Below are 24083 nucleotides of genomic sequence, written 5' to 3'. Positions count from 1 at the left end.
ATATTAAAGATTTCTAAAGGAGAGAAAACCCATCCTTCTATGACACTATCACCAAATCACTGGTAAACAGCATAAGCAAGTGTTTAAGAGTAGGCTAAACTTTGTACAAGCAAACAACTTCACATTAAAGTGCACTGAGCACAATCAACAAGTGCATCTTGGAAGTGAATGCAGTGTATTATTTTTCTTGAACTTCTTTCATTGTTAAAATTGAGTTAAGGTCTCCCTGTTCTCTTTGGAAGTGCTAAGAGCTGACAAAAGGTTTGGACAGTAAGGGAAAACACAAGATTAACGTCTGTAGGATTCTAGAGCTACTACTGTTGCCATCAACACAATATGGGGTTTTCCAGTACATGGTGTAGGCGCTCGAAGACTAAGACAAGACACTAGGGAGATATTTGTCTAATGTTTAACTTAATTTTGGTGCCAAGAGTAAGATTTCAGATACATCATTCCTTCTATGATCTGTTACCTTTTAGAAAGTTACAAGACTGGAGACAATAAAAGCTTTAACATGGAGATACATCAATACAATTGGCACTGCTCTCCAAGAATATACATAAAATACTGCAACCATTAAGATAATGTGGAAAAAAAAAACCTAAGTGTGTGAAGAAGTCAGAAAAATTTCTCATTTAGAATATTATAAAATCAGTGATTCATCTAAGTCAACACACAGTTCTTAATATGAGAACGACAACTGAAATAGAGCCATTAGTCAATCCAAAAGCTCCTGAATGTTCCCGATCCTTCTTTACAGGAGCCATTTTTTTCTAGAAATCTTATGTATTATGGATACTGGCTAAACCAAATAAAATAGGTGTCAATTATGCTATTTTTCTATGTGTTTATCAGTTCTTTTACTAAAACAATTATTTTAGTGCACAGTCTCTATGCAAGACTTCATGATACACACTCAAACACAATTTCTGCCAGTTTTATTATCTTTCCTCTGTAACGCCCAGAGAAGCAATTTTTTTTTGACCCTCTGTGGAGGTATAGATGTGGGAAAATTAGCACAAAAGACTGTAGACATGCAGCTTCTGCAGTTTTAAAGTAGTATAAGGATGTTCACACTTACCTTAAGCCAACATGAAAAAAAAATCATATGAATATAAGAGCTGATTACACTCTTGGTTCAGCTTGTTTTTAGTAAAATGAAGACTTGCTGTGGACATACTAAAATAACTGTTATTTTGATAAAATGTAATGATTATTTTAATTTCACCAAGGAATGAATTTTCCCTCTTAATGACAAACTCTTTTACTGCTGGAGAGTCATACTAGCACAGCTTCTAGTGCCTGAGTTGGCTGAGCTCCACGTGTAAGACAACTTGTACACCGGTTCACCCTCTGGCACACAAAGGCCAACACGTTTAGGAAGGGTTAAAGCAGAAGAAAAAACACAAAAAGACATGAAATTATTCTTCAGAGGAGTAACAAGGCAAGACTAGAAGAAGGTGATAGCCAAAAGTTTCAAAATAAAGATCTTTATTTCAAAATAGTGTTTATAAGTAGCACATCCAATTGATATAAAATACAAACAGCATGTCTTTCAAATGGGCCAGTTTGCAGAACTATAAACTAAAACACTGTACACGTTCACAAGAACTATTATAAAATAGAAATTAAGTTCTAATGTTTTCATTTTATTTAAACTCTATTTTCACATTTGACTTCTGATTCTGCTTTTTTTTTATTATACAAGGTGCTTACAAGACTGATTATAGAGTGAAAATTACAAAACAGAATTTAAGGATATAAATATAGAAAGGAATTCCTTAAACTACATACTAATATTCTCTGCTTCAAAGATACATTTTTCAAAAGTGCTAATATCTCTATGACAAACAGTAGCAGATTACATTTAAATGTCAAACAAAATACACTTTTTTTTTCCAATTGTCTGTAACACTTTGATACTTCTAATCATTATGAGATTTAATAACACTATTTTTACTTCCTAGCATTTCACAAATAAAGTGGGAAAAGACATATCTGTGTGTGTACGTCCATGTGTCTGAGAAAAAGCATATACACGTATGCATGAACAAAGTTCTAGTAATTACTGGTTTTATAATTTCAATAAATCAAAAATCCACTAAGTTCCAGTAAGTAGAAACAAGGTCTTGTGCAGGACAAACTCTGTAGATAACTTTTACACAGGAAAATAACTCCCTAGATTGGTATTTTATATTTTTTTTAAACCATATCAACCTGTGGTAAAAGTAATTTTTAGTAAGATCTAGCATTCAGTAAAAGCATGATACACAGATGTGCATTTTCCAAGCACAGAACTGGACCTGTTCCAGCAGGGCATGGATATTGGGGCAGGACAAGAGACTGGGACTCCTCTTCCCTGTCCCAAAAGCACAATCAGACAAGAAACGGCCATAATTCACCTCTCTGTGACCAGAAGGACATGAGGAAAGACAGTTCATGGTGCTGTCTAGCCCCAGAGAACATGTTCCCACAACCACGGTGTCAACCACAGACCTACAATGGACAAAGTACTGTCTAGACTTTTTCCAAGGTGCATTGAGTCCCAGTGTGATGCCCCCGATTTCCCCAGAGGCATTATGCCTTACAAAGACAAAATGCCTCCAGGCAATGCCACTCAACCAAGGCACTCTTCCACCTTCCCAATGTGGTTCAGCCTTTTAGGAGTCATAATTGAGCCCCATGAGCCTGATTCTGAGCACTGGGAATTTATCTATTTAACTATATTATTCCTTATTAGCCTGCCTATTACCATAATATTTTTGTGCTCTCTAACTGGAATTTAACCAATATAAATTCTGACATGAACGGAAATGCACTTAGCTTACGCAATACAGATCAGAATTTGGCCCAATATGTGGAAAAAACATCCCAAATATAAGAAGAATACTTGTAGCAACTATCAAAAAAACAGATAAGGAAACCCTCTGAGGTTGAATCTGCATTGCACCAGAATACACCACAATATTGCATACGCTAAGGCAAAAGGTAACACTTCCCAGCTCCTTAGCACAGTTAAGGATTCGGCTTCAGTGATAACTTGCAGTAGTAGGCACTACTAGTCAGTGTTCACAAGAAGAAACGTTGGTTAATATCAGACCATTTGTTGACTTAGCTTCACACTCCTGTGATCTTTAGCTTGTCACATTTGCACAAACTGAATTCACTATAGTAGAAAGAGACATTTATTGTTATTGACTATTGATGACTCTTGTAACAAGGACTGAATTTAGGAGATCTACAAATCTACGCTCTACAAGTGGAATACCTGGAGTGTAAACAGGAAAGTTTAAGGATGTGAGATCAAGATGTGTGGGTGGCTTACACAAAACAGTTTGTGAGCTACAGACACTGAGGGTAGAAATTAGCAGATGGCAAAGAAAATGGGTAGTCTGATTCTCTAAGTCTGGGAATGCCACAAACCTCTTTATGTGTTCCACAATTACAATTACAAAAGAGAGATATTTCTTGGAAATCCTTGATGGCGTAATAGGGAATATAGTTAGGTCCAATAGATCCTAACTGTATTTTATTGGTATTTTAAATACCAATAAAATATTTTTAAAGCATATATTTTTTAATGATTTTTTTCATAGTTATTTAAAAATAACATTTAAAATGTATCTGAGAATAAACACTTTTTCACTTGCTTTTTGCATTTAATGACAGAATTCCTTGATCAAATCAGTTTAAATTTGTTTTTATACTCTGTTTAAATTCTGCTACCCTCTGTAGATCTTTCTAACACCATAAAGAAATAAGTACTAAGTTATGTGACACTGGTTCCAAAGCCACAAACACTGACCAGGCCACTTCATGTACTGGTTTAGATTCTTGAGTTAACTTCTAACAATTTTCCTCTTATAGCAAAATTTTGAAGTATCTTTAGTCTATTAGTTTGTTACTCTAAGGATATATTTCATGTCTACACAGATTTCCAAAGTCTCTTTCTAAGACAAAGCATTTCAAGTAATAATAGTACTGAACTAAAATTATAAGGTGTCTATTCTGTCTTGATTGATGACAAAGAAATCCTGGTACTCTTCTAGCCTAGGGCAAAATTTGTATTTGACTTTAGATTGTCAGATAATCTCAGCAATGGAAAATACCAGGAATTGCTCTCTAATCAATGACATATTCAAAACAAAAGACATATTGCCGACATGACCACTGTAGCAAAACCAAGGGAAGATTTCTGATACTGGCTTTTGAATTAAGTTTAAAACAATAGAGCAAAGTTGCTTTCAACCCAAAGAGAGAGAAATAGAGCTATCTTGATTTTCAGAATGCCTGTAAAGACATGTTATGCATGGAGGCATTTGAGTGTTTAAACATTAAAGTAGGTAAAGGCAAATACTTAAGGTTTGCCTTGCAGTCTGTTCTCTGACCAAAAACTATCACTCGATTCAAATGGGAATTTTGCCTTCATAAGACTACAGCATCAGGCCTATAATGCACTTTCAATAAACTCTTCCATTTGCAAAGCCAAAAGGAAGCTGGAATGTAGCTTTAGTTTCACATACAAAACTATACAATCTGTGTTAAGAATACAGATTTGAGGATTGCTTTTTTTAAAAAAAATATTTATATAAAGGGAATTAACAGTGCAAGTGTGAAAATCTTACCTTGTCTTTCTTCAAACGTATTTAAAGAAAAGCTCTCCAGTTTTATAGAGAATAAAAAAGAAAGGGATAAATATTTCATGATGGGAAGCAGATCCCACAGCATTCCATGCAGATCTCCAAGCAATCTGAAGATTCACAACATGCATCCATTATGCCACAGTCCATATCACATGGGCAGTTACAGTCATCCCCCATCTCGTCCCCACAGCAACAGCAGCAGGCTTCCGACGTGCAGATGCCACAGGATGCTTGTCCCAGAACAATGTTGCAGAGGGTGAGAAATTCACAGAACAAGCAAGCCAGGATACAGTGAACACAGCAATCTTCACAACAATATGTAATAGTTCAGTAGCATGTCAGGAACAAACAAAACAAACAAACAAAACAATAAGAAAAAGGCAAAGAAGAAAAGAAAAAATCATTAATATGTTATTCTAAATCCAGATACATCACAATGTCAAATAAGTAGCTGAATTAAAACGGTTCAGAGTAGACATAATCTACCACAAAAAAAAAATGCTTCCTATCTTCATGGTCACTCTGCAGCTCAGCTCATCTCCAACTCCATGCAAGTTTCCTGTCACCACTTCACTTCATACAAATCCCAAGTACTAAACTGCTCTGAGCTGCTTAGATCAATCTCCTTAGTCATTTATTAAGTAAAATATCCATATCTATTATCTTCAGTTATGCATTTTTACAAAACTGATAAAAAATAATAATAAACGCAACTAATGAGGGAAACTACCTTAAATTATTTCCAGCCCTTCCCAATTCATCTTGCCCTTCTGAAATGGTTTTGCTTGCTCGATATATGTGAAGAAAAATAAAGGAGTTGCCTAAACATTGTTACTTTCTTTATTGTTTTTCTGCATGCATTAGAACCAACTTAACAGCACGTTAAATGCTTTTCTTACTTCTAAAAATATGTAAAATATTCAGTAAAAATACAATTTTTCTCTTGCTTTTCTACACAAATCTACTAAAGAATTGCCATTCTTTTAATGTACTGCTTCAATCTTCAAGAGTTCTTAACTACACCTGAACATCAATATCCAGCTTTTAGAAGTACTACTAAACTATATAGATAATTAAGGTGTCCCACAAACTATCTGCAAAAAATACGGCACCCGAAGAGTAAACATATGAAATAACTTCAAAAAATAATACATCCATAAGACATGACAGAAAAACAAGGATTGGAACTAAACATGTACCAGTGAAAAGGAGACTGCAGGATTGAGGGATATACTTACTCTATTTTACATATTATGTATAAATTCATACATATAAACACATTCAATTTGTAAGAGGCAGTGAATAGTCATTCAGAAACAAAATGAAAACTTAAAAATATAAGATGTGTTCAGAATGGAGAAATACTTTCCATTCATAGCCTCAGCTTTCATTCTTTTTACTGCCTGCAAACTTTGAACTCTTTAGCCACAGACAGTTTAAGATTGGGAAAATGTTTCTTGTATTAAAAAGCTTTTATTCCCAAAGACATAATGTCACTAAATAAATGACCTTCATAGAAAACACAGAAGATATGTGAAAAAAAAGCTGGAGAGTATCAGTTCACTGAAGAGGACCAAAGCCAGACTGATAGCGATTAATTAGCTGGTTGTCATGGAGATGGTGTTAAATATGCTCAGGTAAAATCTCCTTTCAGATTTTTTTTTTTAATATGAAGGAAAAAGATAAAGAAGCCAAGAGCTCTATCTAAGAAACCTTCATATTTGAGGAACTAGGGTTTTAGTATATCACATCTTTAAAATATAGTTTGAAGAAGCTAATACAACAACAAATGCTGTTCTACAAATTTTTTTTTAGTATACCATAATGAACTTCATGTGTATACATATTGTAAATGAGATATCCAAAAAAATCTTGCCTGCTTCAGGCAGGGATATGTAAAATTGCAGGGAGAGGAATACACATTCTCAGACACTATAATATAAGTGTCTATTTTAAGTTTCTAATAAGACATTATATGTTTCTATTGATGGGCAAGAAGGAATAGAGATCGTAGGTTAAAAAACAGAGATTGTACTCAGGAAGCATTTTCTGGACCCACAAAAGAACTTTTCTCTCCTAATCTAAAAAACCTACCTAATCAAGACTTACAAGAAGAGGCCACATTGATTTAAATAAATGTATTTCAAAAGTAAAAGATATGAAAAATGGTCCAAGACACAGTATGAAATTTTGGCCATTAGTATTATTACAGAAACTCTGCGGAGGGTCCTCTTTTCCATCTCTTCTTCAACAACTGGAGCTAAAAGGATTTATTTACCGCCTCTTTATGTTTATTTCCTTCTCCTCAGAAGTCAATCCTAATACTCCGATTCAAAAAGTCTTTATATAACAATTTTACTTAACCTCCACAAACAATTAACAGAAAGTAGAGATACCCTTTAGTGCTCTCTTCAGTCTTGCAATGACTTATTTGTAGAATGAACATAAACTTTGATCCACATTTCAAGGACAAACCTCAAATAATCATGCTTTTATGTTCTTCATGTTATTGACTTTTAATAGCCATCCAGGTAGCAATTATTTAACACGTGACAAAGCATGCTGTTACCTAGTTCTACCTGACTTGGTGAATTCAGAATCATGACTCTAAAGGGCTGTAATACAGTTGGATAAAATGGGTGGAAGAATAATTTCTTCCATGTATGACCCCTATTTCTTCGCTTCTGATCTACAGATGCAATTATAGGAAAAAGATACAGTTACACTGTATTTTTGTAGTAATAACAAAGTACCATGCCACACAAAACTCATCCTTCTCTAGTATCTACATTCCTACAGCAACCTGTCAGTTCCACAGAAAACATTATACAGCTAAAACCGACTGTCATTATGATCAGTAAATACAGCCATGAAGGTGCTATACAAAGTTCACTTCAAAAGAGATGACCACAGGTTTTGCGTTACCATGTTGGAGATCATCACAATGTATTTTGTTGCGTGCACAAGACACTCCATAATATTTTCCTGCTTATAAGACCAAGGAGACTATTTAAAATTACATATTATTCTAAATTTCAAAACTTATTAAGAATAAAGAATAACATTAGATTAACATTAATTAGATGTTAAGATTAACATTAAGAATAAAGACTATATTTAATTCCCACTCTTTAATCTTACCCCATCAAAATCTGATTTCTTTTTTTCAGGCGACTGAGGAGTGGATCACTTTAATCCAACTAGAACTAAACATATTTTATGTATTTGTAAACTTCGTGATTTTAATGACTGATAATATGTTTTCTGGAAACTTTGAGTATATTCTAGTCTTTTCTAATAAGGAAATGATACAGTAATACCAGTTATGACACTGGTGCCAGCTTAAAATTATCTATTTCTTTAAGCTTTTTTGTTTGTTTGAGAATTAGAGGGTCTCATTCTTCTTTTCCAATTAGATATATTAACATAATCAAGAACTAGGGTCACACCTTTATTATGGACAGAACTCCATTAGCCTTGACCTTCATGATGCACTACTGTTGATAGTAAGTCTGAGGTTTAAGTTTCCATTAAAGCAATTTCCCTCTCTGTGGAAGTATTTAAGTTTCATCACATCACACAGACAAGTCATTAACAAAGATAAACTTTTTCTTAGACTTCCACACTACACCCACACCAGCCTCAAATTTCCATTGTTTTTCAATTCTTATATTACACTTTTCTTTAATTGAGAAATGCTGCACTAGAGACTGTCACTACATAAAAGTGAGGATGTGGGGTGTGAACACTGTCTAGAGGCATACTTAAAAAAAAAATAAATTCCAAACCAGTACATCTACCTTAGTTATTTTACCAAATGCTTCTGATTTCATCAAAACACACTATCACATTTCTTGACTAGATCCAAGTTCCCATAAGCTATGCTAAATGGCATAAATTACAACAGTCTTGATCTGTAGGCAGTGCTAGTACATTTTATTAGACCAACTCACGTTTAGGGAAAAAAGGTGAGCTTTCAGATACTCAAGCTTATCTTCAATTATTCTTTCATTTTGTCTGGGATGAAAGTTAGATCTGAAGTTAAAAGGATCATCCCATCTGACATTTTTTGAAATCAACATAAGTGAAGGTGTTTCCTTAGTCCTTTGGCACACCCCCAAAAGGCACAGAACTTGTTAGGGAACTTCATCAAAACTGTTAAACAATGCCAAGGCAAATAGAACCAAACCAACATGTTCAAGTTTTTGCTGCTTTATATCATACACACACACACCCAACCATACGCTGATTTAACCAAAGAATGGATACAGTACACGTAATATCTACTTTAACTGGGTTTTCAATGTTAGCATAGACAAGATCCAGACAAGAAATAGGCCTAAGATCCCTTGAAATTGTTTACACAGTAATAAAAACCCAGAAGGCTCAATTTCTAACTTACCTCAGTTATAACAGCTACACTCACTTAAGGAAAAGAAACAATATCAAAATAAAACTATTTTAATGTTTGTCCATGCCTTTAAACATTTGCATGTGCACACCTTTTAATTCTAAAACTTCTGCATACAGATATTACCATGGTATCCAATTTCTTTCAAATACTGAAATATACATTTTATTTCAATTTACCTTGTATCATATCCTTTTCATTTTTATGAAAAGGTGCAGCTCTACTTAAAAAACAGATTTTGAGAGAACTATCAACCATCAATTAGAAGAGAACTATCAACCATCAAAACTGTATAGGAAATGCAGAAGGTGAACTGAAAAATGCAGAGAGAAATGCATGTGCAGGCTGCTATGTGCTGATTTTGTAATGTTTGACACTAACCTGTCACGAACTGACTCAAAAAGCTTTCGTACCAAGCAGGCAGGTCACATATGATAACAGTTTTTCATGTCTACAGTGGTAAATAAGCTCACTTACAGGATGGTGACCTTGGTCAGCTTCTTACTAACTATATTCACCAAGTTCAGACCACTCAAAACAAATCTCCAGGCACTCTGCTGTCTCACAGAGAGAATCAAAAAGGGCAAACCCACAATCAAAGTGACAGCTGAGGTCTTCAGCAGGGGTTTACTGCAGAGGGCCCCCACAGAGCCCTGAACAGAAGCCCCAGCAGGTGCTACAGGCGTCCCGCAGTCTGGCAGCGCGGGCTGGCAGCGGCTGGGATGAACACACAGCGCCAGCAGCTGAGAGCCCACAGCTGGAGCGGCACAGCACCAGCCAGAAACCACCCCAGCTCCTGAAGGGCTGCAGAGGAGAGGAGCAAAATTCCTGAGCAGCGGCACATGTGCTGTCACACCTCCCACTGCTCCTCCAATGGGGCTCCTGCATGGGGCTCATAGGCAGCCTCTGCAACCCGCTGTCTATCTTTAGAGAAAAATCACTGCACCCAGGAAAATGCTCAAAGGAAAATAAGAAAAGGCAGAAAGAGCAAACTGACATGTTGTATGGAGTACGGTTACTTCTAGATGAAAGAGTGACATTTATTAAGACAGGGGAAAACACGGTTACAAAGCCTAGTATATGTGATATTTCACCATTTAAAATAAAAAACTATTATCTCTATCAAACAAGAAAATTAAAATGTTGTCTGAACAGGCAAATCTCACTGAACATATGGAAACTTTCATAAAAGCTTATATTCTAAGCCCTCAATACAGACATAACCTCAGGAATAAAATGATCCATTTCAAACATAGAGATATACTAAGAAATCTGCTAATTTCCAATACCTAAGACTTCCTTAGAATATGAAGCCTTCATTGCCACTGCTCACCACTGCAAATACTGAGACAAGTTAGGTCTAGCTAGACTATGTCTTTATAAAATAGATTCTGTTGAAACACCTTTTTTCTGTTACAGGCCCTGTTTTCCACTCAGTCCTGTTAAAAAACATGTAAAGCACCTTTCAAGACTTCTGTGCAAAAAAACTATGTAAAATATACTTAAAACACATCACTCTTCAAAATGCATTCTTAAAAAACACACATTTGCCCATATGATAATGTTATTTGCCCACTGCCTGATTGACAGCTACATTCTGATACAATCTTGTCTAACAAAAAACCCTGTTTAGCACTTCATGCTCAGACACAAATCACTTTGAACCAATTTCTGAAAAACAAGAAATAAAATTTCAGCTAAAGTAGAGAGATTGCAGGATACTAACAAGTAGCTGTGTAAATACTACTTAATGCTACCGAATGGATTTCAGAAGTGCATATATGTTTAAAAAAAAGCCAGGTTGAGAGATGGCCAACAGATACTTCTGCAATGTTAGGCTATTGATACACAATTACTGAATTTCAGTAAATAATACCAGTCAAATGACTGAACAGTATATAAAAGAACACTTACTGCTGCTCTGGTGTCCCTCAAGAGGAAAAAACTCAATACAATCCTATTGCAAATCATGCACACTAAAGGAAAGCTTCCTGGAAACCATTTTTCCTATACAAAGTTATATAAACCGAAGTAAAACACTCCTACTTCAAATAGCAGTCTGCTAGCATGCTAAGACAACTACTCATTACTTTCCATGTATATGTACCTAGTGGCTCTTAAGACACTGGCTTAACACAAAGGCTATTTGTTGGACTTGCTTCATCTTAGCAAGCTAGTTAAGCCATCAGTATCACTTGGGATATTCTAGTAATTTAATGTGGTCAGCGGCATGAGTTAAATGAGTTAAATAGTGTCCACCAACCCCATGCTTTGATTCAAAATCTAGAACAGATGAAGTTACATTATACTAAAAAGAAGGGGGAGGGGCGAGGGATGTCTTGTTCAAATGCACCCTGAAATGTTGAATTTTAAATACTGGATTGAAAAAAAACCACCCACACTTTCTTTCAGTAATATAGTTCATCGCATCTCTAAGCTTAGCAGCACAAGAAGCAGAATCTAGAAAGTTGAGGAAGGTTGCTTCAGGCTTTGCTTCTGGGAAAGCAGAAATGGTAACTTCAATGTGGTGGCAAGTTTGCACTGGCTGTCCCTCCCCAGAGTCTCACCCCCATGCTGCAGGCTTTTCTTGTCTAGCTCACTGCTGCCTCTAGCCTTATCACACTTCCTAAAGACCTCTTCTGAAAGAACCCCATTGCAAAGAAGATACCTTCTAGTGCCTTTCTGATTTAGAGCGCCTGGAAAGGAAAGAATAGAGGAGATCTCACTGTCCATATAGGAGGTAAGATCATGATCCATTCAGCATAGTTTAACAATCTACTGTTTCCAAATGAATACAGCAATTGTGTATACTCAAAGCCTTTTGAGTGAAGTACCACATTAAACTCAAATTATCGAGTCACTGGAGTTGTGGGAATTTCCGTGCCAAACACAGTAACTTCTGAGGTCACAAGAACTTGACCAGAAGCGAGAGCTTAATGTCAAAAACAAATTAAAACCTGTATTCCCTCTCTCCATCCTTAACTTTTCATAAATGATTGCTTTGATTCAAAAAATATATAACATCAAGCTTCATAAGGACTTGGTAGGAAAACTTGGTGTGGTTTTTAGAAAATAATAAGCACCTACCTTGGTTCCCCACTCCCTTAATTAGATTCCTCTTCCATCCTTCCCCTGCCCAACTTCTTTCCTTTCCTCCTCCAACTCTGCATGTCACTATTACTTCCCTTCCACCACTCTGATACACATATGTATGTCTTCAGTTACTCATCTGTCTTCATTTCCTGACATCTAGAGCTACTGTTCTGCTGCCTCATTGCTGTCTCTTTAGACCTCCCCTCTTCTTTAAGTTTCTCTGGACAGGTCTGCATCTGGATCTGCATCAGAGCTCTGGATGCTCTGCATCTGAATACAGCAGCTAGATTGCCTTCCTTTTTACTCATTTACACTTGCTTTTTCGTGTTTCCGAGGTGTTTTTCTCCGCTGCTCATAACAAATGGGTGCAAAACAGTTAAAATTCTCTTTGCTACTGGCCTACCAACCAGAATTTTGGAAGCACTGTGACACCTCTGGCATCAATAACTCAAAATATAATTAAAATTTCTTTGAGCTAAAAATTTTTTTATTCCCAATATTCACTGAAACCTATCTAGTCCCTTTGAAAAATCTTTAGAACTGAAACATTGTTTAAAAACTGCTTTTGAGGAGTGACACTCCAACTATTTCATAATTCCTTTGGTTTTTTGTAGTGTAAGTTATGGAGCTGAGTAAGATTTCTTCAGGGACAATACGGATTAATAATAGATGTGGAGTAAAAGCAGAACCGGTGAGTGCACTCACAACCTCCTAAGTCTCACTGGATGGGGAAGTGTTTCTAACCAGCATATTCTGGAATGCTGACATGGCCACATAGACTACAGACTCATTTTAAAAAGTAGTTTTTAAAGCTTTTATACTACTGCTACCAAAATATCTGTTACATTTTAAGCATTCCCTACACAAATTCAGCTCCAAAAGTTTACAAGATGTGACCCACAGCACAAGTGGAGTTTTCGGTTGGAACAATTAATAAAAGAGTTCTTAATTGCGGTGGGTGAATATTTGAGAGGTGGCAGTCTGGGAGGTTTCATAGCTTGTGTTAGGACTGCCTAGTACTTTGGAGACCAACAGGAGCAGCACCAACCTCCACAGGCAGATGTGCTAGCCAGGATAAAGTAATACTGAACTTCATTTATCTTTCTAGTATATATACACTGAAATCTGCAGTATATGAAGCAGCATGCTTCAAATATTTCAAATATTTCAAATAAGCTTGAGCCCGAATATGCTCCTGTGCAGGATGAGGGGCAAGCCCATGAAGTTTCATGATTCTATCCTGCTTCAAGTCCTTCCAGGCTTTCTGTTCTGTCAACAGATACAATATTCTAGAGCAAATTACCAGATCTGGACAAACTTTGCATTATAACCAAGTGTGGTGCTCTAGAAATATTCACATCTTGTCTTCTAAGAAGAATCAAAAAGAATGCAGCTTTTGGGAAAGGATAAAAAGGAAAAATATTTTCTCTTTCCTATAATTTAAACTCAGCTAGACAGATAGAATTTTTGCTTCTCTTCCTTCTGAGGACATAATTTATTCCTTTTCTCTGGCCACTTTCCTTCACTTAATTCCCTTAGTCTCCAGACTGACAGCATATCAAAACACTCAAGGAGGAAGACCAGGCAGATGAAGTAAAAATACAGGGTGTGTATTTTCAGGTTTAAAAAAACAAACAAGGCTAGCAATTAGAGTATAAAATCCAAGGTACTACATAAGGAATAGCAAAATTAAAGTGAATTGAAATATCTGAAAGTGTACAAGTTTACCTTATTTCTTTCTACTAAAACTTTCAGGATGCTATAGTAAACTAAGCAGGTGAGTTAATTCAGGTGATTTATTACTCACAGTATAAAATAAATATAGTTTGTCTCTTTCTCCATAAGACCATTAAAAAAACTGCCTAGAAGTTATATTATTACACTATACATATATCTGCCTGAATACAAATACACACCTTCAAGTAAATTCAAACTCAGCAACTCTTCAGCAGGAACCAGTGGCTTATGAGGTTAACATGGTACAAGTCAAAGCAAGGCCAAGTAGTTCAGCAATGTCACAAATAATTTTCAATAGCTTTGTATCTTTTCCATCTTCCTGGAAGCTGTGTCAATAGCCTCTACAGAAATTCACTGAATCAGAAGAGGCAGCTGCTCAGAAAAATGCCTCTTTGTCCAAAAATAAGTTAGGTTCAAATTAAATTGTGTATACCATTTTGAAAGAAAGTCTATGCAATCTATACTCTTCTGGCTTAGTATAACTAGATTTATTTATTAAGCATATATATATATATATATATATATATATGTATATATATATATATATATATACACACATATATTCCTGATTTAAATGCAATTACAGTCCTTTAAACAAGTAATTGGGCTAATTATATCAGGTTTTGTAATGCAGTCTTCCAGAAGTAGTCATAAGGGGTTAATATGACTCGTAGTAATAACACAATTAATTTTAAGCTATCAATAAATCACTTTTCCTTTAAATAGTGAACTCTTCTTTGTGTTAATTTAGATATTACACTTGACTGTTGCCAGTCAACTGATTTTTCAACTTCTAAAACATTGGGATGATAGAATAAATTAAGTATATATTGACACTTCCTGAGAGGCAACAGCTTGATAAGAATACTACTTATAGTTGTCATGTAGCCCCATAGGGTACCGTACTGAAAAGCTGAAGAAGCTGTCAGAAAACTTGTACATGTGCGCATGCAGATGTGTTTACACAAATAGAAAACATGCCTGTCAGAGAACTGTAAAGCAAAATAAATTTCAAAACCAGAAAATCACTTTTAAAAACAAATATTCACTTATGAGCATATTCCAATACACCAGACATACTTTAATCATTGCATGATAAAACCTGTGCTTCGCTCAGACTGAGTAACAGAAAACTTAGAGCTGCAGATATTTGCAGAATGGGACAAGCTACTCAGAGCATATATCCAAGTTCTTCAAAAGGAGAACATTACAATGCCAGATGTACAGTGTTGACTTTATTTAACCTTAGCTTTTTGGTGACTTGTGAAATTGCGTGTGACAATAAGGGCTATCCTGTATTTCTGTGCTTTGAAAGAATGCAAGTTATACAATGTGACAACACTATTTAATTATCTATATTCTAGTCAGATATGCCTTTAAGGATAACGACATTTCTACTGCATATAAAAATACTGTATGATGGCAGTTTCAGGCAACTAACACAATTGTGTTGGACATTAGAATTTAAAGCTAAAGCTGAAGAAATTATTATTTTCTCCTCAATCACTTAGTAATTTGACATAATTATATTCAGTTATTAAACAGAAAAAAAACCCAACAACTGTTTTCATTACAGGATTATTTTAGAAGAAAAAAGGAAATGTTTGCCATAATTAATTGTATAGAGGAATGAACAGGGCAGGCACTGCCTCTGAAACAACAGTTTGGGGCTTTTTTTTTTTTGGAGATTGAATTACTTAAAATCCAGAGGCCTGCACTTTGTTTCAGTCACATGAACAGATCTAAGATTCTTAAGATACAGTCTTTTCAAAGTGCACTAAGGAGAACCATATAAAGATATTTTGTGTAACAGAAAAGGGAACACAGGAAGCATGAAGTTGTGATTTTGGAAAGAAATGCTGAAGTGCAACAGAAAAGTAACAGTGGATTCTTGAAGATAAACATGAAAATAAACAATAGCAAGGGGAACCCGCCCATGGAAGGGTCTGACTGAAGCTGTTCTTGATATTACTACACAGATTCACTAAGTTTGACTAAAATAGTTGAAGCCAAAAAGAGTCACTCCACTAATATCAGTTGGCTTCATTCAGGCCACTACATGCGGTCCTTCTGATCCCTCATCCTTTCATCTAGGCTGAGAATCTTCCCCATTTCACTGAACACTACCATCTCCCATTTCTCTAAGAATCTGTGTCTGTCTCCTCCCTCTAGAGGTGTTTTTTTAACCAGTCACAGCTATGCCTGCCTCAAACCAATAAGATTTCTAGCATCTCTACACTCTTCTTGTTAAGGGCAGCAGCAAAATACATTGAGTATATTAGTGCTAATGGGAAGGCAGTGGTTTGAGAAGCTCAGGAACTCTGGAACAATAAGCGTAAATACAACTGAGAGCACAGAGACACAGCTAAACCATAAGAGAAATTATTTACTTTTGCTTATTTAAGTTATGTAGAAAAGTATGAAGCTCTTTTGTGCACATTATCTACATCCCAAATATAGCATAAGGCACACTGAACACTGAAGCACAGGTCATTGTTTTATTATCTAATGTTTAGACCTCACAGCTAGTCAGGATATTGGCTAACAGATCATTTCAAAAGCAAAGTCTACCTTCACGGATTACTGGATTTAAATATTTACTATGCTTTGAACTAGTAGCACTTTAACTTTTTTTTTCTGGTGTATGTGTGACAATGTTGACAGGAGTTTCTATCAGTTCAGGATGCTAAGTACAGAGACTAAAACATTATCAGATCATGTTGACCAAACATTTGAAAGCAAGAACTCTCCCATTCCTTCCCTTTTCTTCAAATACTTAATATTTTCCTTTGGGAAAGAAGCTTGTCTTTTATCTTAATAAGTTCTGTTTGCTTCTGGAGCATGAGTCACAATCTTCAATTATTTTCAGTTGATTGTATAATTTTTACTGATGTTTGGTTGGTCTTTATTCAGTTTGGTTTTTTTAATAAGAATATCAGCTTACCTTCTGGTGAAGTACCTGGTTTTTGAGAAAACACAGAGCTTATTTTACTCTTCTTGCTGCTGTTGCTGTTGACAGACAAGGTGGACTGAATTTTTCTGTGCATTTTTTCTGAAACAGGAGATGAAAGCTTTCTGTTGTCTGCAGGCATATGCTTGACCCCGTTGTGAATTCCACTTCCATTAGTCAGACCCACATGGCCATTTTGGATTATGCCACTTTCTTCCTCACCCCTTTCCAGTGCTGAAGCATTTGGCTGAGGCAAACGTTGAGGTTGTGCTTAAAGTACAAGAAAGAAAGGGTTAATTTGTGAATTGATAACAACACTTTAGGCTAGACTGGGAATGCAACTTTCCTTGCTCTTATTGATCTAAAGACAGACTAACAAGTCAACATTCCCCCATTAAGACAATAAAGCAAAAAATATCTCTAGATAAAAATAATTATTAGGTATTCAAAAAGCACCTCACATCTGCATGAGGCCTAGATTGTTCATTTGACAATGCAAGGAAAAGCTTGCAAGGCTCTATGAACTACACAGAGAGAATAATGCAAGCAATTTGAAGCAAGGGAAAAAGTCAAGGTTGGGAATGAATGTAGTGAAACTGAGATAAACTTGTATTGAGGGAATCAAATAATGTGTGAAATACACCCAAATGAGAGAAAAAGTGTAGGAGTAAACATGCAGACCACAGTAATGGGCTAAGATGTAGGCTGGCCAACCTGCCAGCCTTTAGAAAATAACCTGACATGGTAGGGGTCCCCTGACACTCAGCATATTATAGAAGAACAGGAACATCCAGGTAACTAACAAGTTTGAGCTTAGATTCATAAAGATCATGGATTACTGAGAAGTACAAAACAAATCAAAATCCGGTTTTGTGGAAGAGGTAACCAGAAGGAACATGCACTCAAACACCACAGAGCTGGGGCAAGCCAGAGTCCCCCTCCCCTCTGTATTCAACTCAGAATCACAATTTTAGAAATGGCTGTAACGGGCCAGTAAGGGATTTATTTGAAACATTAGAATGGTAAAAGGGAAAAAAAAACCCTGTCCAGGCAAGAATCTGCAGTGACCTTGCTAAGTTTCCAAAAGTACATGCTATAAACTCATCCTAATGAGTAAGCATGAAACTTGGCCATTTTGTGTTGAGCTAATGTATCATAAAGGAGAATATTTGTAACAACATGGAAAAGGGAGTTCCTATCTATTCTTTAGTCTGCAACTAAAGAAAATATGTATAATTTTTAATGTAAAACTTTGTAATAAAAAAAAAGTAGTTTCAATGTAACAATTCTTATTTAGAAAAAAAAACATGCAGATTTTGTGGGAGAAAACTAATTAAACTGTAAACACAGTAACACAAGATTTCACAATCAAAAAGCATCAGTCCAATTATCTCTCCTAATCAAAACACTCCTGCATCATGCTTGGAAATAAAGAGGTTTCCAGACAGTCCAATCTTCACCTATTTTAAAATGTTATGTCAAAGAAGAAGTCCAGATTCTATTAGATACCCAATGGATGAGGAATTAGTGCCAAAAGTAAGGAAAAACAGTGCTGCAGTCCATTCTCTTTTCAGATGATTCATATCCATTTTCTGATGATTTCACAGTATCAAGGTAAAAATACATATAGATAATTATAGGTAGCTTCTAAAAGAAACTACTCCACTGATCACTTGATGTACAAGTTAATAAATTTTCCAACAAATACTACTGGGACAAACAGACCAACATGGACTCAGTTCTAAATTTGCCTAACAAACCCTCAATGCTTTCCTTTTATCCAGAACACTAACACCATTCTCAGATTGCTTTCTCCACGATCATAAACTTTTCCAAATTAAACTTCACACAAATCTTAAACTTTATGTTCTGGTCTCGCTCACAGGCAACAAAGGATTCTTTTTCATAATAGTTTAAATATGAACTGGTTCATGCTTTTCTTGCCGCTTGATATTTTAGTCACTGCCACTAATGTTTTCAGAAGATAGCTTTGACTGCCCACATTTATCTAGGTCGGAGTCAGAGTAACGCTGCTTGACCCTACTTGACCAAAGTGATAATTTTCTGTTGCAGGAAAGAGAGGGCTGGAGGAAACATTCATGTTTTAGACTCCCTGAAGATCTTACAGGGAATACAAAGATCAAAGACCATTCCCTTCCATCACCAGTAGTAACTGCCCAGAAACCTCCAAGCCAACAAAACAGGAGCACACTATCTGAGACCTAGAGAAGTAACTGTTACCCAAAGGCTTTTTTTATTGACAATACTGAAGCTGCTTCTCCTTCAATTTTGCATTAGTGTTTTTAAAATCTACAAACAGAAGCATAAGCAAGGCACTTTACTTTGGAATTCAATTTGTGCTATTGATGCCTTGAGAGGCTATCAAGAACAGAGGCTAGACAGTGTTAAAGGAATAAAGTAGATGTTTATTAAAAAGCCTTCAAAGGATACACCTTGGGCAGTACAGGAGCCCGGCCGAGGCTCCACCCAAGGTGGATGACAGGTCACACGTTTTCACACTTTTATAAGTTTTGGTCCATTTACAGATTGGGGTTAATTGTCCAATTACAGCTTCAGGTTATGGAGTCCCATCCTCCCAAATTGCTCACCCCAATTTGCCATTGTTTACACCTTTTGGGTCTGAAGCTGCAACACTGTCCTTGGTTCTCAGGCTGGACAAGGATTGTTTTGTCTAACTAAACTGTGAAGAGCAATTGCTGACACTTTATAGGAAGTTCAGAGTTATATACTAATGCAGTACAGAATCTGGAAAATATGAAAGCTAAAACTTAAGGCATCACTATATATTTGGTTAACATTTCCAAACTCTCACAAAGGTCCCAGAACAAATTTTTAGGGAATTTTCTCCTATTTGAATAAATATTATTAAAAGTATACTACCAGGAACCCTTTATGCAGATTCACTTTCCATGTATATGCAAAACAGTCAAAAATCTTTGCCAATATCAGAAATGAAAATTTACTCTCTAAAATTCAATGTCTATGTCCACAGCACCCCATAGTTTTATCTTCATTATCCCACTTAAATGCAAATTTTGTAATTAAGGAACAGTGTTTTTCACATTTCATGTAATGTTTTCTCACCCTGCATTGCCTATGATTACCTGCTGTGGAGTACTGCAGTTGTACCAATGAACTGGAATTGCTGGGGAGCAGTTAACTGTCCTCAATAAAAACAAGCAATAGACTTTTATAAAAATTTTCTATGTCCGAATGTCAGTTTACAAAACTGACATCTATGACCTTTTCTAAGCCAGTTAAATTGGTGGTGGCAGCTTACAAATTGTTAGTATATTTTTGGGGCTTTGCTACAATACAGCAACTTGACAAAATATCTAAAATACAGTCTTTAAAATTAGGTGTGTTTCTGTCAAACTGTGGATAAATGGAAAGTCTTGGAAGTCTGAACAGTTATAGGTTCTTGCTTTTATTATTATTTTTACTAATTGTTTAGGGAGTTTTCTATGATTTTTTTAATTCTGATTTTTTATTAAGTAATCCTCTTCCCAAAGTACTCTTACTTGCGCCTTTTAGCATTAACATACAACTTTTTAGCTGACTGGCTTTACAGTATTCACATGTGATACGCAGGTCAAATCAAAATGGAATAAAACCCCAAATGGATTAGTTATCTCAATTTAAATTTATTTTAACTTTATTGATAATATTGCACTAGGGAGACTTGAATCTTATGGTTAAAACACACTTGAAACCAATTAGGAACCATATGACTGCATTCTAGCATAAAGAACAAAAGCAATTGACAGTTCCGAGATTAAACCACAAGCACTCAGTTTAGAACAGAAATATTTTTACCTTATTTTTTAAAGGTTGTGTGTATCTTAAAAAAAAAAAAAAAAAAAAAAAAAAAGGTGTAATATGGAGAACGACACAATGCTTCTTAAAACACAGTGATACCCAGGGACTCTCACTCTCTCTTTAATGATCCACTGCTCTCATTCAGCTGTCTTTCTTTTTTCAAATCTTTACATATGTGACAGCTCTCAAAAGTAGACCATAGACCATCTGGCATTTTCTGAGGTGTAACTTGTGCAAATTCAGCTCTACTGGGAACACAATGCTATCTTCTGCCTGCGTTATAAAAGATACAATAGAATGTAGAACTTATGAGTTGTTTTGAATTATTCATTTTTTGCCTGTATATTCAAGAAATTTTACAAACTCTGCATTTTGTACTACATAATCACATGCGTTAAAGGTACAAAGAAACTTTTTGACACCTCTTTTCTACAGAAAGATGGCATTTTGTTTGATATGTGAACATTCAGCGCCTGTTATATCATTCTAAACAGGCCGTGTGCTGCTACAAAAGATCCCATTTTACACTCTATGTATGAGCAAAAATGTTATTCTTGATATTCACTAACTAATGCAATACACATCAAAATTTCAAATGTGTGTTGGATGAACATTCAGCATCGTCAAATCAGGATGGCACTGGTCACTTACTATATGTTAAAGATTTAGGAAAAAAATAATTCCTCAGACAACATAGAAAAATTATCATTTCAAACATTTACAATGAGTAGTTTCAAAATGTCCTAAGAAATACCATGCTTTTCAGGTTAATATGTTTTTAATCTTTAGCAAAACCAGTAGATTTAAGTCAGTATTTTATACAGTGCTAACAGTAGTGGATTTTCAATAAGAATGATAAATATTAGATTAATGATTCAATAGACTGAATCTTTTTTGATAGAAAACTAGCAGATAATATGGGTAGTAATAACTGCACATGAATCTGCTGCCTTGGAAAAGCAATAAAAAGGCAATATATTGCTATAGCATATAATCTATTAGCATGTTTCACACTTCCTTGTCATTGGTTTCTTTGCACAGTGGGCCTTAATACAGTAACTTCTGATATTATTTACCTGACTTTGCACAATAATTTAATTGTAAGGTTACTATCTGGTGAATTCAAGTAGTAAACATTTATTATGGTTTTTGATGGTTTTGAAGTAACTATGCACATTCTCCTTCAGACTGTAAAACCCTTAGCATACTTTAAACAAATATACACATATATATGCACCCCGACCGCACACGGTTTTCACACCGTGAAAAATCCCAGCTGTTCTTAAAAGAAAAATCCTGATGCATGCATTTAACAGAAAAATGTATGTCAACAGAGGGAAACTCTCAACCAAAAGAGGACCAAAAGAAGACAGTCTAAGCTATCATTAGGGATTTTAGACAAATGACAAAAACAAACATACACCGAATGCAGACACCTCTGACTCAAAGTGAATCAAAACAAAACATCAGGCGGGAGAGAAGACTTGAGACAGTTAATTAGTAGCCTAATCACATCAAAAGCAATTCCAAGGCAGCTAATACAGACACCTGTAGACTTTTGCTAGTCTGGCCAATGAAAGTGATGGGAAAAAACTTTCCTGTTTACAGCCTGAGTTATTTGACTACACACCCAGAGAGGGAAGAACAATTTTTTTCTTTGTGTATGTATGACACAATAGTTTATGATGACAAATCAGGCCACAGTAACAGTATTTTTGCAGGTGGATTTGGGAAGAATAAAATGCACAACTCCTAGTTGTAAAAACTGTAATGGTATTTTCAAATATTGAGAAAATACAACATATTGTTTCACTTGACAGTATTCTTAACATTTCTCTCTTTCCAAAACAGTTGCAACTACAATAAGAAGATGAGCTTTTCTGGAAATACAGAGGTCCTGATTGGTTCCACTGACACTGAAAGTCAAGATCTACACATTAATTTCAGCTGGAAGAATTGTTTGATTTCAGTGGACACTGCTCCTACTCCCTCTGCATGGATCACATGGAACAAACCATATATAAGGGAGGTAGGAATCAGGCCTCTGGTTTTTACCAGTGCTTCTTCATAACACCGAGTTAAGCTTAAGGGGGAAGATAAAGCAGATGACAGTCAAGAATTGCGCAGTAAAGCTAGGGTCTGCCTGAATTCTAGAGTAAAATTAAGGTGATTCTAAATTACTTCTGGAGAAAACGTAAATTCTTTACATATAAAAGGCAACATTTCCCACTGACTAGCAAAAAATCTTAACTTTTCAAAAATATTATATATTGTATGTGTTATAGGCTCAATAAGCATAAAATTTTACTGAAACTGGGAGAACTCAAGTATCTCAATCCTTCTCCATCCCCACTTTCTAACTAAATCCTTACTAGTCTCTAATATGATCTTCAAAATACATCAATAGTTTTCTCTGTCTAGCTATCCAGAATATTAACATTCAGATTACAAGATGTACCTCTGAGTCAACCTGTGAAGTGGCTTTTGTCAGCAATTATTTTTGAATATTTTGTGGGACATAAATAGCATATACTGCAGCTACCATATCACAGAAGGCATACATTAACTAAATAACAAGGTACCATCAAGGCACCATCTATCTTTTAAAACCATTTTTTTACACTGAATTTTTTATACCATGCTGACTTTACAAGGAAAACAAAGTATCAACTAACAGCATCAACCACCTTTTTAGAATTCCTTCTTGTAAGGCATGAGGATATCTTCAAAATGAATACAATATATTATTATGAAACAGGATGTCCTTTGTAATGAAAATACTGTAGTAAAATTGCTGGTACGAGTTTTACAGGACCCACACTGAGAACACTTTGTTAGAATACATCTGAGAGCACATCCAGGGAACACCTGGTATAACAGAAACAAGGCTGGCAGGGGACAAAGGGAAAAGACATTTTATCCTGTCAGCTTTCACTTGGTGAAGGGTGGACAAGAATGGCAAACGTGTGCATGTGTGTCTATGGTTTGAGAAGCAACACAAGTGCACAAGACAGTGCCCAAAGTACTCTTATATCTGTGCAAAGACACCTGCAGTGCCTTCCTTCGGAAGCACTGCAGGACTTTACACACTGTTTGAAGGGTTGCAGGAATTGTATAAAGATGTCTTTGACATACCCAGAGACATGCAGTTAGCACAGGGAAGCATGAAAACAGCTGGTAGCCAGAGTTTACAAAGTTGATAAGCATTCCAACTGAAAATGTGGAGAGTATTTCTCTATTTACAAATCCTACATCCTTCCTGATGTGATCTTGGAAAATGAACAAATGGCCACTGATTTTCTTTAATGACTGCAACAGCAAATTTTAAATCTCTGCTAAACTGAGTAAATCCCCTAACATTTTTTAGTTACCTATCTTGTAACAATTATCTCAGAATCAAAATACCCCT

General features: G+C 35.6%; 1 protein-coding gene across 2 annotated transcripts in view; it reads right to left on the bottom strand.

Moving 5' to 3' along the window:
- Positions 1-1474: 1474 nt before the first annotated feature.
- Positions 1475-24083, bottom strand: part of MDFIC (MyoD family inhibitor domain containing) — a 51540-nt gene continuing 28931 nt past the window's right edge. The window contains exons 4-6 of one of the 2 annotated variants that reach the window (XR_008430944.1): positions 16829-17104; positions 4626-4948; positions 1475-3166 (exon numbers count right to left, since the gene is read on the bottom strand). Coding sequence is in view for 1 of the 2 variants with exons in the window: in XM_053942773.1 (XP_053798748.1) it covers positions 4701-4948; positions 16829-17104 (524 nt within the window). In the remaining variant the exon portion in view is untranslated. Of the gene's footprint in view, positions 4949-16828; positions 17105-24083 lie in introns of both variants that reach the window. The other variant, XM_053942773.1, reaches the window with a different exon arrangement.

This window comes from Vidua chalybeata, chromosome 5 (assembly GCF_026979565.1).
Source record: "Vidua chalybeata isolate OUT-0048 chromosome 5, bVidCha1 merged haplotype, whole genome shotgun sequence".
Classification (NCBI taxonomy): domain Eukaryota; kingdom Metazoa; phylum Chordata; class Aves; order Passeriformes; family Viduidae; genus Vidua; species Vidua chalybeata.
The sequence above is the reverse complement of the archived record's forward strand: the minus strand, read 5'-3'. Positions and strand labels throughout refer to the sequence as shown.